At 48.3% G+C, this 14,875-nt stretch overlaps 1 protein-coding gene across 5 annotated transcripts in view; it reads right to left on the bottom strand.

Annotated features, from left to right (window-relative positions):
• The window catches only part of LOC129712327 (cell adhesion molecule 1-like), a 258,844-nt gene extending 245,185 nt beyond the window's left edge, over positions 1 to 13,659 (bottom strand). For 3 of the 5 annotated variants that reach the window (XM_055660660.1, XM_055660664.1, XM_055660661.1), the window contains exon 1: positions 13,427 to 13,658. In XM_055660660.1, the coding sequence (XP_055516635.1) occupies positions 13,427 to 13,511 (85 nt within the window). In that variant the 5' untranslated portion in view covers positions 13,512 to 13,658. Of the gene's footprint in view, positions 1 to 13,426 lie in introns of all 5 variants that reach the window. The other 2 variants (XM_055660663.1, XM_055660662.1) reach the window with 2 other exon arrangements.
• Positions 13,660 to 14,875: the final 1,216 nt, after the last annotated feature.

Below are 14,875 nucleotides of genomic sequence, written 5' to 3'. Positions count from 1 at the left end.
CGTTTAGAGACACAGCATGGAAACAGGTCCTTCCACCCACCGAGTCCACACTGACCGATGATCACCTGTTCACACTTAAAAAAAAATTAGAAGTGCAATAATGTGGTCCCTTGTAGACACCTAATATATATTGACATGTTACATTTTATGTACAACTTCTTGTTTTTTTAGCAGTACGTGGAAGAAACGAAAGAGAATAGTAGAAAACCTGTTGACACTTGATCTATGTTGGTCCGACAATCTCATCCACTCCCTACACACTAGGGCTAATTTATGGGGGGGGGGGGGGGGGAGAGAGACAATTAACCTCCAAGCCCGCACGTCTTTAGGATGTGGGTGGAAGCTGGAGCACCCGGGGGAGTCCCACACGGTCGCAGGGAGAACATGCAAACTCAACATAGACAGCACGGAAGGTCATGACTGAACCCGGGTCTCTGGCACTGTCACACCAGCGTCATTCACTCATGGTGGGTGGGTGGGGGGGGGGGGGGGGGGGGGGGGGGGGGGGGGGGGGGGAGGGAAACAGCATTAACTCACCGGAAAAAGGAATCCAGAAAACAGAGTATAAACTGAACAACACACACACACCAGAACAAAGCACAACCTGCGGGAGAGAATCAGAGGCAGGAAAAGCGAACAAGGCCTTTGCTTGTACCGCACGAGCAGAACTCTAGGTTAATAACGTTTTGGAGTTGCAGGATTAGCAGACTGGGTTACATTGCTTACTTGATTAAATTTTACTTAAAACAAGTTTGCAATAATTCTTCCAATTAGGATTTTGAATTTTCTATTCACTCTCAGCTTAGCGAATGGGCAATAAAAAGCTGCAAAGAGAATTTCCACCTCAATAGCTACAATTTAATCTGCAAGTTATTACAGAGCTGTAATTAATTTTCCACAGACTTAAAACAAAACGTATTTATTGTTTTGACGGTTAAAATGCGACAGCTGGGAGGGATCGGAGCGCAGCCTAGGTGTGGAGTGAGTGATCCAGCTGCAGGTAGTGGTCCAGATGTGCAATGTTGGCTCAGGCAGCCTCCCATTTACAAAGTTCGTATGGAACCAGGTAGTTGAGGCAGGTACTATTGCAACGTTTAAGAAACATTTAAACATGTACATGCTTGGGACAGGTTTAGAGGGATATGGGTCAAACACAGGTAGGTGGGTCAAGGGTACAGTGCCCTCCATCATGTTTGGGACAAAGACCCATCATTTATTTATTTGCCTCTCTACTCCACAATTTGAGATTTGTAATAGTGGTTAAAGTGCACATTGTGCAGATTTTATTAAAGGCCATTTCTATACATTTTGGTTTCACATGTAGAAATTACAGCAGTGTTTATACATAGTCCCCCCCCATTTCAGGGCACCATGATGTTTGGGACACAGCAATGTCATGTAAATGAATGCAGTCATGTTTAGTATTTTGTTGCATATCCTTTGCATGCAATGACTGCTTGAAGTCTGCAATTCATGGACATCACCAGTTGCTGGGTGTCTTCTCTGGTGATGCTCTGCCAGGCCTGTATTGCAGCCATATTTAGCTTATGCTTGTTTTGGGGGCTAGTCCCCTTCAGTATTCTCTTCAGCATATAAAACGCATGCTCAATTGGGTACAGATCAGGTGAATGACTTGGCCACTCAAGAATTGACCATTTTTTAACATTGAAAAACTCATTTGTTGCTTTAGCAGTATGTTTGGGATCATTGTCTTGCTGTAGAATGAACTGCGGGCCAGTGAGTTTTGAGGCATTTTGTTTGAACTTGAGCAGATAGGATGTGTCTATACACTTCAGAATTCATTACGCTACTACCATCAACAATTGTATCAACAATGACGATAAGTGAGCCAGTACCTTCAGCAGCCATACATGCCCAGGCCATAACAACCCACCACCGTGTTTCACAGATGAGATGGAATGCTTTGGATCTTGGGCAGTTCCTTCTCTCCTCCATACTATGCTCTTGCCATCACTCTGATATAAGTTATTCTTCGTCTCATCTGTCCACAAGACCTTTTTTCCAGAACGGTGGTTGCTCTTTTAAGTACTTCTTGGCAAATTGTAACCCGGCCATCTTATTTTTGCGACTAACCAGTGGTTTGCATCTTGAAGTGTAGCCTCTATATTTCTGTTCATGAAGTCTTCTGTGGACAGTGGTCATTGACAAATCCACACCTGACTCCTGAAGAGTGTGTCTGATCTGTCGGACAGGTGTTTGGGGATTTTTCTTTATTATAGAGAGAATTCTTCTGTTATCAGCTGTGGAGGTCTTCCTTGGCTTGCCAGTCCCTTTGCGATTAGTAAGCTCACCAGTGCTCTCTTCCTTCTTAATGATGTTCCAAGCAGTTGATTTTGGTCAGCCTAAGGTTTGGCTGATGTCTCTAATGGTGTTATTCTTGTTTCTCCATCTCATAATGGCTTCTTTGACTTCCATTGGCACAACTTTGGTCCTCATGTTGATAAACAGCAATAAATGTTTCCAAAGGTGATGGAAAGACTGGAGGAAAGACTAGGTGCTGAGAACTGTCTTACACCTGCATTGAGGAGGCAATTAAACACACCTGAGCAATAACAAACACCTGTGAAGCCATGTGTCCCAAACATTATGGTGCCCTGAAATGGGGGTCTATGTATAAACACTGCTGTAATTTCTACATGGTGAAACCAAAATGTATAGAAATGGCCTTTAATAAAATCTGACAATTTGCACTTTAACCACATGTGATTTTTTTCTTTATTACAAATCTCAAATTGTGGAGTGCAGAGGCAAATAAATAAATGATGGGTCTTTGTCCCAGGCAGTATGGAGGTCACTGTAGATGGGGCATGTTAGTTGGCAACAGCATCATGGAAGTCTCAGGAGATTTTAATAAGAACCCGAGGGGCAACTTTTTCCACACAGGGTGGGTGTATGGCATAAGCTGCCAGAGACGGTAGTTGAGGCAGATATGATAAAAACATTTCAAGAAACACTTGGACGGGTACATGGATAGGGAATGTTTAGAGGGCTATGGGAATATGCGGGCAGGTGGGACATGGTTGGCCAATGCAAGCTGGGCTGAAAGGCCTATTTCTATTCTGTATGACTCAAAATTCTTGTTTGCTGCAGCCTAGCAGGCCCATTAATACAATAAAACAAATAAATGTACAATACAATAACTTAATAATCAGTGAAATTTATCGCAAAGTTGAGGAGCTGAGTAGTTTAGTTTAGAGATACAGCGCGGAAACAGGCCCTTCGGCCCACCGAGTCTGCACCAACCAGCTATCCCCACACATTGACACCATCCTACACACACTAGGGAGAATCTACAGTTAGTCCAAGACAATTAACCTAGTGTTGGAGGAAACCGAAGATCTCGGACAAAACCCACGCGGTCACGGGGAGAACGTACAAACTCCGTACAGACAGCACCCGTAGTCAGGATCGAACCCGGGTCTCCGGCGCTGCAAGTGCTGTAAGGCAGCAGCTCTACCGCTGTGCCACCCTAAGCTGCTAACGGCTTGCTTGAATCATTGAATTTGTTCTGGTAGTAGTGCTCCCACAGTCTTGTCGAGACAGGAGCTAAAGGATTTCCACCCAGTGATGATACATTTCTGACTCAGGATGGTGAGAACTCGGAGGGGAGCTGCTGGTGTTGATGTTCCCAAGCTCCTGCTGCCCTGTCCATCTTGATGCCAAAGGCTTTGGAGATGTTGACTAGCCTAAGCAAGCAACTGCATCTTATTTTATAGATGGCGTGCACTGGACTGGAAATAGAGGGGTGAACGTTTAGGGAGGTTGATTAAGGCACACTCAAACACACTGCACTGTGCGGAATGATCCTGAGTTTCTTGAAAGTTGCTAAAGATACTTGTAGCCAGGCAGGTGGAGTGTGCTCCATTCTGCTCACGGGTGCCTTGTAGATGATGCAATGGTTTTGGACCATGACCAGGTGAGTCACAAGAACTTCATTGTTCCAACCAAGGCATATAACATTAAATCACTCGACTCTTGACAACATCCCGAGTCCTGATCTTGTCGTGACCGTGGGATATGTGTGGCTGTTCCAGTCGAGCTTCTGGAGCCCATAAAGAAAGTTCCAAATAGCAGAGGGAGAAAAAACACATGATCACATTGAATGGCAGTGCTAGCTCGAAGTGCCGAATGGCCTACTCCTGCACCTATTGTCTATTGTCTAATAAACCAGATGAGAATAATAAATCTGGAAATTATAACCAAAATGTGTAATTTGGAATGTAACAGTGTCTTCAGTTAAGAATTTTAAAACATTGGAGAAACAAGAACATGTAGATGCTGGTTAATACACAAAAGGGCACAAAGTAATGTAGTAACTCAGCGGGTCAGGCAGCATCTCTGGAGAACATGGATAGGTGGTCAAGTGTTTAAGAAGGAACTGCTGATGCTGGAAAATCGAAGGTACACAAAAATGCTGGAGAAACTCAGCGGGAGCAGCAGCATCTATGTGGTGTTGGTCCAGATCCTTCTTTAGACTGGGATAAAACTGCATTAAAACATTTGGACTCAATCTCAAATCCATTGGTGTAGAATGGAAAGTGAAGGGCAGGTAAAAGTAGAAGATTGCAAATGTTGGGTGTGTTAAGAAAATGTGATGCCTGCACCATGAACTGGTTCCTCTCTCCAGAGGCTGTTTAGCCTGCAGAGTATTTCCAGCATTTTTTTATTATTTTTTTAATTGTTGTGGGAATGTTTGGCCGTTCTACGTCTGCAGAATGTGATGTGGTTTCCTTGTAAGAACTTGTCTAGACAGGTGCAATCAGCTAATGGTTGGGTTCCGTGTCAACATGCAAAGGTTTTTAGATCGGAAATTATACGGCTCCTCGAAGATTCTTACAGACTGTTAGTCAGTGGCTGGACTCTTGCGGTTGGTCTGAAACAAAACTAAATCAAAGCACCACGCGGCCAGATCTCACACTGGAGCGGTAGGAGGGTGGACCGGGATAATGCCACCCGCGTCTTCAAGTCGGCTGCAGGAGGCATTATCCCGGGGGGCAGAGATGGTCGGGCGAGGAGTGGAGAGGGACGTCAGTACGCGGGAACAGCTCCAGTACAACACGTGCGCGGGCCAACCGGACTTTGGAATGATGGCACCAAACATGGCGGCTCCCGCATGTGTTATATATGCAAAATGAATTTAATATGAATTTGATGCAATATGACAAATAAAAAACGCCATTGAACTATCGACTGAAGCATCCATCAAGGCTCAGTCAACAGCACTCCTCCCGATTCAGTAAATTCTGAGTCCCAGGCCAGCACTAAAATCCAAGCTGATGTTTCACAGCATGAGTACTGCACTGCCAGAGGTGCTGTGTTATAGCTGAGTGCTAATACCAAGGCTGGTCTGTTGGTCTGTTCTCTCAAAAGAACTGACCTTAATGTGTAGGGGTGTCAACCAGCTAATATTCACCACTCGTATGACATGGCCCAATAGGTTAAATGCTCATTTTCATCATTTTTGACAGATGCATAGATAGTCACAGACGGGAAAGGTTTAGAGATATGGGTCCCATGCAGGTAAACGGGAGAAACACAACATGCTAATATTTGGTCAACAAGGGCAAGGAGAGCTGAAGGGCTTGTTTCCGCACTGTCCAGTGGGAGTTTGCTGAGTGAATTTTGTTAATAAGATCACCTCCACTTTATTGACAGTAACGTGCTTTGGAATTCCCTTAACAACGTTACCTAGTATTACTGATTATTGATCTAGTATTACTGATCCATGTATATTTATCGGCATGTTATTGCTTTTGCAGACTTGTTATGCTGCAGCAAGGCAGAATTTCATTGTCCAATTGCCGGCAACATAGGATAAATACTATAGCCTCTTGAAGAGTATGTCACGTGCTGCAGACTGCAAGCCAGCAAACTAATTCCCCAGGGAATTATTCTAATGGTCCAGGAAGCGGGATTTCCAAGCACCCAAAACAAAAGTTAGACATACCACGCAAAACTCAATGATTTCAAAAATAAAATTCCACTTATATGTTCTGCGCTTGAGAGAATGGAGAATAAAAGAAAGTAATAAACGACTTCATTACTTAAAATCACATTAGTCACAGCCTATTAATATAATAACCAATTTAAGCAAAGAAAGTTATGATACTATCAAATTTAGATAAAAGTTCTGATTAATTTTAAATATGTAGCTTAATGGCATGTCATTGGTACACATTTCCAAATATACCAAAACTCATTGGTGGCATTTGAACTGAAATCAGAGTTCATCTCTGAAATCTGTGCACAACTTTCTATGATAACATTGTCATATGATAACAGTCCCTCCTACTGTCTTGGCTAATGCAAGGACTTCTCACTCATTATTGTTAAACGCAAAGCCCTGGAATAACTCAGCGGGTCAGGCAGAATCAGTGGAGGGTAATGCACAGGTGACGGTTCAAGTTAAGACCCTTCTTCAGACTGATTGGGAGTATCGGGGAGTAAGCTGGAAAAGGAAAGAGTGGGGTAGAGCTAAGTCTGGCTAGTGATGGGTGGAGGAAGGAACTGCAGATGCTGGTTTATACTGAAGATAGCCACAAATGCTGGAGTAATTATCTCAACCCGATAAGTCACCTAATCCTTTTCTCCAGAATTGCTGGCTGACCAAGTGACAGATGGAGGCTGGGTTAGAACATGGGCAAAGAGCAGGAGGGCAGCAGAAATCACAGGAGCAGACTCAATCTCCTCAATGTATGCCTGCGTTGAATAAGTCCGCCCCTCTGCTCCGACCTCTGTGATTCCTGTTGCTCTTCTGTTCTTTCACCATGTTACACACCCATGGCTTGCTGGACTTTGTCCCGCCCACCACCTCTCTTTTCCAGCTTTCTCCCCATATTCCAATCGGAACGAAGGGTCGTAAAAAAACACACTGCAGCGTGTGAGATTCTGGCAAAGCTAACAAAATAGGCAACTAATTGTCCCCAAACAGAGCCCATAGTTGGAACCTATTGGCCATTGAGGACTATTGACAGGTCTTCCCATAAGATAGGATGTGGACCCGATCTTCCAACCTACTTCATTTGCCCATCTTGCATTTTTTTTCTCCATAACAATTACGCTATAATGCTGCAACATTATATTGTGCAGTTATTTTTCTCTTTACTCTACCTGTTATATTTGTGTATGGTATGATTGTATGATTTGACTGGACAGCACACAAGATGTGTTTACTGTATCTCGGTAGACATGACTAGTAATAACCCAATACCAATACATTTTGGAGAACAGCTGACACAGAGATAGGGTCAGGAGTTAAATGCTTGACTGGCTAATGGCAGTACCTTTCATTCCCTGTTAGACTATAGGGAACATCATGAGTGGTAGCTAGTGAAGAGAACAGCAGCCATTGCAACAGGTTGACAGAGCTTCCCTTTATCATTCAGCCCCCAAAAATGCCACAGGTGAATGCTGCATGCCTCAAACAATGGCCCCTCGATGCAGAAGGGCCAAAGCAAAATAGTCTGGTCAAGGAGGGAAATATAGCATGAAAAATTCTCTCATCTTTTAGTCAGCAAATTGGGAACGAATTAGTCAAAATGGGCTTCATATTTTATTCAACATAAATATCGATAGTTTACCAACAAATCTAATTGATGAGACACAGAATCAAAAGCCAACTTAATTGGAAGGCTGCAGTTAATCAGGCGAAAATGCCTCTGCTTCCCACTGCGCTCAGCCTATTTTTGGCCCAATCTGCCATCCACCTCGATAAGGCTTCGCACACCAGTCTAAAAATCAAGAACACTCATCACACTGATGTGAAGTGACGGAGCTATGCGGACAATTCAGCCTAAAAGTATTCTCAGTCACTTTATCTGTAGCAACTCAATTCGGCTTGTAAGCAGTCCAATAAAGGAGGGCCGGGGCTGTTTATCCTGGTGAGAACAGCCTGCTAGCACAGAGAGTGCTGCATGCTCAGCAGAGTGAGATTGCTGGCATATTCATTCCCTGCAACGTATTTTCAATACAGCACCAACCAACTTCACCTTTTAAAAACAAAACATAAATCGAGCAGTTCCCACAACCCCTCATCTTCTGCAATGTTTGGTCTGCTGTTGATCAAACAAAGGGCAAGCACAAAACGGTTGACTTTTCTGTAGAGCTGTACATTGTATATTCAGAATGGAAGAAATCCCAGCTGGGGTATAAGGAGGCAGATCCCGGGCAAAATATTGTGAGCATGATTTGATCAGGCGGCAACAGTCGAGTGTATCTCAGGCAGTGCACGATAACAGAGGCCAAACATGCCGCGGCATGGTCAGGAGCAGGGAGTGGTGCAATACTGGGCAACATCCACAACAGGCTGGTTGGTGTACAGTGAGGTGGCGAGGTTAAAACCTAGGTTGTTACATTGAGAATTTTTCAGAGGGACGCTCCTCGTTTCCGATTGCAGAAAATAAATGTAAGACCTCTGTCTGGGTTATTTCCCCCCCACCCCCACACCCCACACACACATGAAAGAGAAATTGTGTCTGGAGGAAAATGCATCGAGTTAGCAACAGGCTGTGCCACGGGAATTGATTGCAGAGAAGGATGAACGAGTAGACGGCGCGTTACAAGCCGGCTTTGTGTCAGTCCAGAGGTGCCACACTGGCAACGCTGAACGCTTGTGTGGAGAGGAACTGCAGACGCTGGCTTCAACCCGGAGGATGAGACACAAAAAGCTGGAGTAACTCAGCGGGTCAGGCAGGCAGGCGGCATCTGAAATGCTGAACACTTACACAAGCATGTACAGCGAACCTTCAGAGTTCATTAAAGCTCCTCCTCGCATACATACATCCCTCCCCCACAACCTAGCTCGACAGTATGCCGTGGGTCACCAGCTGTCGGTCTTACACTGCCTTTCTCATCACGATGATTTATCCAAGACTTTATCGGCACCGTGGTCGTCACATTGTAAACGGCGCCAGTGGAAACGGAGACGCGAGAGAGCAGGGAGCTTATAACTTCCACGCAAAAAAACAAAACAAACGACTACCCCTGCAGTACAAGACGTGGAACATTTTGGCTCCTGTTCAAAATACCTCGGGTTTACGTTCCCCTCTGGGCTGCCAATGCCCTTCCAGAGCTGGATACACTACAGCGGCTCTGGGCTGAGATGAGGCGCCAGAAGGAACCCGGCCAAGACATGCTACGACTCTGGTTGGATGCCCCACTTAATGTCCACAACCCATCAACGCCACAATTACATGGAGCAAGACGGCCAGGTCCAGAGTCTGGCTGACCTCATCACTCTCAGGTCTTGCCATCTTTGAATTTGCAGGGAACTGGAAGCTAAGAGCACGTTGTCCTCCACAATGGTGTAAACCCTCGATAAACACAAAATGCTGGAGTAACTCAGCGGGACAGGCAGCATCTCTGGAGAGAAGGGTCTTGACCCGAAACGTCGCGCATTCCCAGAGATGCTGCCTGTCCCGCTGAGCTACGCCAGCATTTTGTATCTAGCGTGTCCTCCACAACGTCACGTCAAGGGGAAGCGGCTTCCAAACTACGATGCCAACCATTGTATTGCAATGAGTGGAGAAGCGATCTGCCATCCGTGGCCAGAGAGGCTTCACTTCATGCACTGGTATCGGCCACAGAGACACAAATCGAGGCACATTTCAGACATGCAGGGAAACAACGGGCTTACTCCAACACACTATGATGAACGCAGAGAGCAACATGTCTTGGTTTCAGACTAGAAAACTAATTAAGGAAAAGCAAGCTTTATGTTAACACAATCATTAAAATTTGTCAATTGCAAAAGTGCTATATGCAGTAAAGTGCCTTTAAATGATTGCAGCATCGTCAGTGAATGAGCAACAGTGGCGAGAGCCTCCACAACCAGAGGACATGGTTCGCATTTATCGCTTTTTCAATACCTGTCTGAAAAAGGATTAATTATGCAAAAGCAGAATAAATACAAGCCGGCGGATGGATTTAAACATTTTTATGGGATTGGCCTCAAAACATGCCACTGACATTAAGAATTTAGGAACAAAATGGACCATTTTAGATTCCTATGTATAAGCAAGTGCATGCATCTATCTGCAGTAATCGCCCCACATTATCACTGCTTACTCTCGACTCACTAGGGCTTCATGGAATCTGACTAGCTGCGAGTACCGACAGTCTGATGAAGGAATAAAAAATAATAATCAATATTGTACACACCATTAAAAAGTAAAAATATTTCAAAGTGAACCACGTGGCCTACACTGATGGTCTGACCTCACATTCCAAGCACTGGCCATCCTTCTGGCCGTGATTACACGTCATTGAGAGGGGAGCTACCAAGAATCACAGCTACCACGACTTGCCTGAAGATCTCAAAGTTCCAAATTCCACGAACCAGCAGATTCGAGGCAATGTCACAGTCAGACCATTCGCAATTTCTGCAGAGGACTGCAAATAGCCTCCAACTTTTCAATGAAAAAAAAATGTGATCAATAATGAAGTGAATTTCAGCCAGCGTTCAGCTGGACGGTGTCAATAAAATGGTTGCAAGGAATGGGAACCGTTTTGAGACGAGAAAGGCATTATCAACTCCAGATGGGCTGGGTTTTCAGTTCTCTTTCATGTGGCGTCTTTTCTTATAGCCCACACACCGCCCCTAGAAAAATAATCTTCACCCAACACGCTTCCAAGATGAACACAGGAGGCAAGATGACGTTTAATGTCAACATATCTTGAGGTTTGTAGGAAACGAACTAGTAACACCCTGGTATTTACATCCCAGTGGATACAACTTGTGCACACAAGCATGGAAACCCCCAGGAAGTCAGTCACAGACCACAGAACCAACATTTTAAATCAGCATTTTCACTTGCTGTAATTCAGTGCGATGAACTTTACATCAGATGGCCGTGCATGTTCCAGGAATCAACAAAATAAATCACTGCAGCCATCTCTGCCAAAATGCACATCACTCGGGTTATTTTTAATCGTAGAATAATAGTTTATCAGCCCCCCCTCCCCTCCCCTCCTCCCCCTCTCCAATACTCTGAAAGGGATCACAGACGCTGAACCAGCCAAGGCAATCCTACACACATCTGATTAAATCCAGCAGGGAAAACTCGACTGAAACGGCCCATTATGCTGGAAAGATAACACGTGCGGTACAATACTGGCACCAAGGCTAAAGACAGCCTACACGGCTCAGGGAAAAACATCGCGGGCAGGGGAGGGAGGGAGTTGGGGAGGAAAGGGGGGGAGTTGGGGAGGGGGCAGGGATGGTGAGGGAGAGGGTTGGGGTTGGGATGGGGAGGGAGGGAGTAATGGGGATGGTGTGAGAGGACATGAAAGTAACAGATGTCGTGAACCTGTTAGTTAAATGCAGTTTTTTTTTCTCTCTCTCTCTCTATCAAAACGCATCGCCCGGGAAATGTGAACTGCATTGGGGACGAGAGGTCCCGCAGAACACACAGCGGGCTTGTGTTTTGCATTATCACAGAGGTAAAGCGAGTGAGAGAGAGAGAGTGTGTGTGTGTGTGTCGGTGAAGGCAAGTGAATAAAGCCTTTTGTTCCCCGTCAGTCTCTGCTGCTCTCTGGTTCAATCAGCTTCCCGCGGGCAGCGAGAGAGGAGAGGTGCTCTTGTGCGTGACAGTGGCGAGGGGGAGAGGGAAGGAGAAAGGGGGGAGAGGGAGGAAAGGAGGGAGAAAGGGAGAGAGGGAGGGAGAGAGGATGCCAGTGCGCTGCCTCGGTCGGGCCCTGACCACCCCCCGTCCCTTCCCAAACCAACCACCACGTAACAAAAAAAAACTTGCAAACAATGCCCGGAGTAACTGGGGAAATGAATGATGTTGAACGGGAAAGGCCGGGCACTGATTGAGGGGCGCTGTGTCACCTGAACCCCCACCCACACCATCAGGACCAGTGGGTGGGGGGTGGGTCCGGTCACCGCCGCCATCCAGCACACAGATGCCCGCAGCCTCCCGGACACAGCGGGCGCCCCAGCGCCACACACCGTGACACTGGCCAGGGGACGAGGCCGCTCTGCGGCGGAGACACACACATGGCGAGGCTGCGGCTACCAGCCGTGTAGCGACCCGGCCCCCGGCGGGGGGAGGTCCACGGGGTAGGGGGAGACCGAGGGGAAGGGTGAGGGTGAAGAGGGCATAGTAGTGGAGGGAGGATGGCTTGGGGCTTGCGGAGTGTATGTGGGACGTGGAGGGGCAGGAGATGGTATTTGTGGGAAGGAGGGAGGGAGGGAGGGGGTGGGGGGGGCTTGAGGGATGCAGGGGGGTGGGTGGGCAGGAGCGGGGTGGGGGGGAGGAGGGAAGGACAGGGACATGCGGGGAGCAGGGGCATTAGTCTGGGAGGGGGTTGAGGGAGGGAGTGTATGAGGGGGGCGGGAGGTATTAGGGATGGGGTGGGAAGGAGGGGGTGATTATAGGGGAGGGAAAGGAGGGGGGGGTGAGGATGGGGGATGGAAGGGGGAGGGGAGGGGGGGGGAGGGAGGAGAGGGGGGGGGGGGGGGGGGGGGGGGGAGAGGGGGGGAGGGGGGGAGAGAGAGGGGAGGAGGAGGGGGGGGAGGAGGAGGGGGAGGGGTGAGAGGGAGAGAGAGGAGGGGGGAAAGGGGAGGGGGGGGTGAGGGAAGGGGACGGGGAGGGGGGTCTCCTCTGATAGCTCCAGCAACAGATTGCCAGGGCAGACCCCCGGGAGACGCGGGCACAGCGCAGACCCGGGCGTTGCCGCCTTCCCCGTTCTCTTCCTCCCGCTCGGGAAGGGGGTGGATGGGGGGATTCATTGCCCCCCGAGGGCCCGTCCACCCCCGGCCCCAGCAAGCCGAGGGTCAGCGGCAAACAGCGCGGCCCCTTCACCCTCCCGGCAGATGGAGAGAGGGGGAAATACATCAAACTGTCATTAAATAACACGGACTCTCTCTCTCTCTCGCAACTTTTCCCCGCTCCCGCATCCAGCCCGGGATCAACGCGGCTCAGCTCAGCTCCGTGCCGCCTGTGGGGCGAGCGGGACTCTACCCCACACAGCTCACCCCCTGCCTGCCCACCGTGCCGGGCACGTCTGCTCCACACAGCCGGGCAGCGGAGAGCCGATGGCCGGGAGACGGGAGCGGGCACGGCGGCAACTTTGCCGGGGCTATCCCTGCGCTGGGCTCGGCGCTCCCTGCAACACACTCCCTCTCCGGCTCTCTCTCTCTCACTCTCACTCCCTCTCTTATCCCTCTCCCTCTCTATGCTCCCTTCCTCTCTCCATATATCCCCTTCTCCCTTTCCCTCTATCACTTCTCCCTTTCTCTTTCCCTCTTCCTCCTCTCTGTGTGTCTCTCTCCCCCACTCTCTATATCCCTCTCCCTATCCTCTTTCTCCCCCTCTCTCTTCTCCTCTCTCCTTCTCTATCCCCTTCTCTCCACTCCGCAGCAAGACTCTCAGAGTCCATTCCCTCCACGATCCCCTCTTACCTTTAGTGATGAAGAGTGCCCAGACGGCGAGGGCGAGGAGATGGTACGAAGCTCCGGCAGCCACAGCAGCGCCCAGCATCGCCATGTTGCAGATTCCACCTGCCTGCTGCCTGCTGCCCTGCCCGTCAGTCAGTCAGTCACTCACTCAGTCAGTCAGTCAGACCGTCCGCCGCCGCCGCCGTGCCGCTCCGAACCGCGCCGCGCTAACCCAGCCCAGCGCTCACCCAGCCCAGCCCATCTCGAACCCAGCCCAGCCCAGCCCAGCTCACTAGCGCCCACCGCCGCCGCTGCCCCACCTCCGCATGCTAATCACCGCCTAATCAGATGCTAATGTCATGCTAATGAGATGCTAATTACACGGACTGGAACGGAACAGAATGGGAACGGGTCGTGCAGCAAACAGCGGCGGAGAGCAGGGGATACAACTCAGGATAGACACAGATAGCTGGAGTAACTCAGCGGGACAGGCAGCATCTCTGGAGAAAGGGAATGGGTGATGTTGCGGGTCTCTCCACAGATGCTGCCCGACACTCCAGCACTTCGTGTTTTGCACAAATCCATGATATTTTAGTTTATGCCGAAGGCAGCTTCTCCCGATCAGTTTCTCCTGGAGATATCTGGAAGAAATATCCATCAACAAGCTCCTACAGGGAACCTGGTGTCAAGTCCATACCCACTGGTTTTACTCTACACACGCTAAGCAAATAGTCCAATATGCCTAAAAATAATCAAGAAAGACACAAAAATGCTGGGGTAACTCAGCGGGACGGGCAGCATCTCTGGAGAGAAGGAATAGGTGATATTTCGGGTTGAGCCCCTTCTTCAGACTGCGAGACAATGGAAAGGGTCTAGATGGGAGGGTAAGGTGTGAAAAGGGATAGATCAAAGCGGATGTTGATCAAATAAATGCAGAATGGTTCATCGTTACTGGCCAGTCTGAGGAAGGGTCTCGATCCGAAACGTCACCCATTCCTTCTCTCCAGAGATGCAGCCTGTCCTGCTGAGTTACTCCAGCTTTTTGTGTCCATGTTTGTGTTCACTGTCAGCTGAGTGGAAGGTGACAAGGAGGCACACAATCAGTAAAATCATACTCACTGTATTGCAATAACAGATGCGAGCAAAATTGAGACGAGTATACTGAAGCTGAATGGTCTAACCTTAATGTACACAGTCCGAGTGACCTAGCTAGTTGTGCAGTGATAGACTCGGGATTGGAGCGCTAGTACCCCTGCTCTCAAATCAAAGCAGAAAGTGCAGGAAGCACCGAACAGGTCAGGCAGCAACTGCGGAGAGAGAAACAAACTTCATGTTTTAGGTCAAAGATAGACACAAAATGCTGGTGCAACTCAGTGGGTCAGGCAGCATCTCTGGAGAACAGGGATCGGTGACGTCTCGGGTTGAGACCCTTCATCAGAGTCTGGTGCCCGACCTGTTGAGTTACTCCAGCAT

Source organism: Leucoraja erinacea, chromosome 32, assembly GCF_028641065.1.
Source record: "Leucoraja erinacea ecotype New England chromosome 32, Leri_hhj_1, whole genome shotgun sequence".
NCBI lineage: Eukaryota > Metazoa > Chordata > Chondrichthyes > Rajiformes > Rajidae > Leucoraja > Leucoraja erinaceus.
The sequence above is the reverse complement of the archived record's forward strand: the minus strand, read 5'-3'. Positions and strand labels throughout refer to the sequence as shown.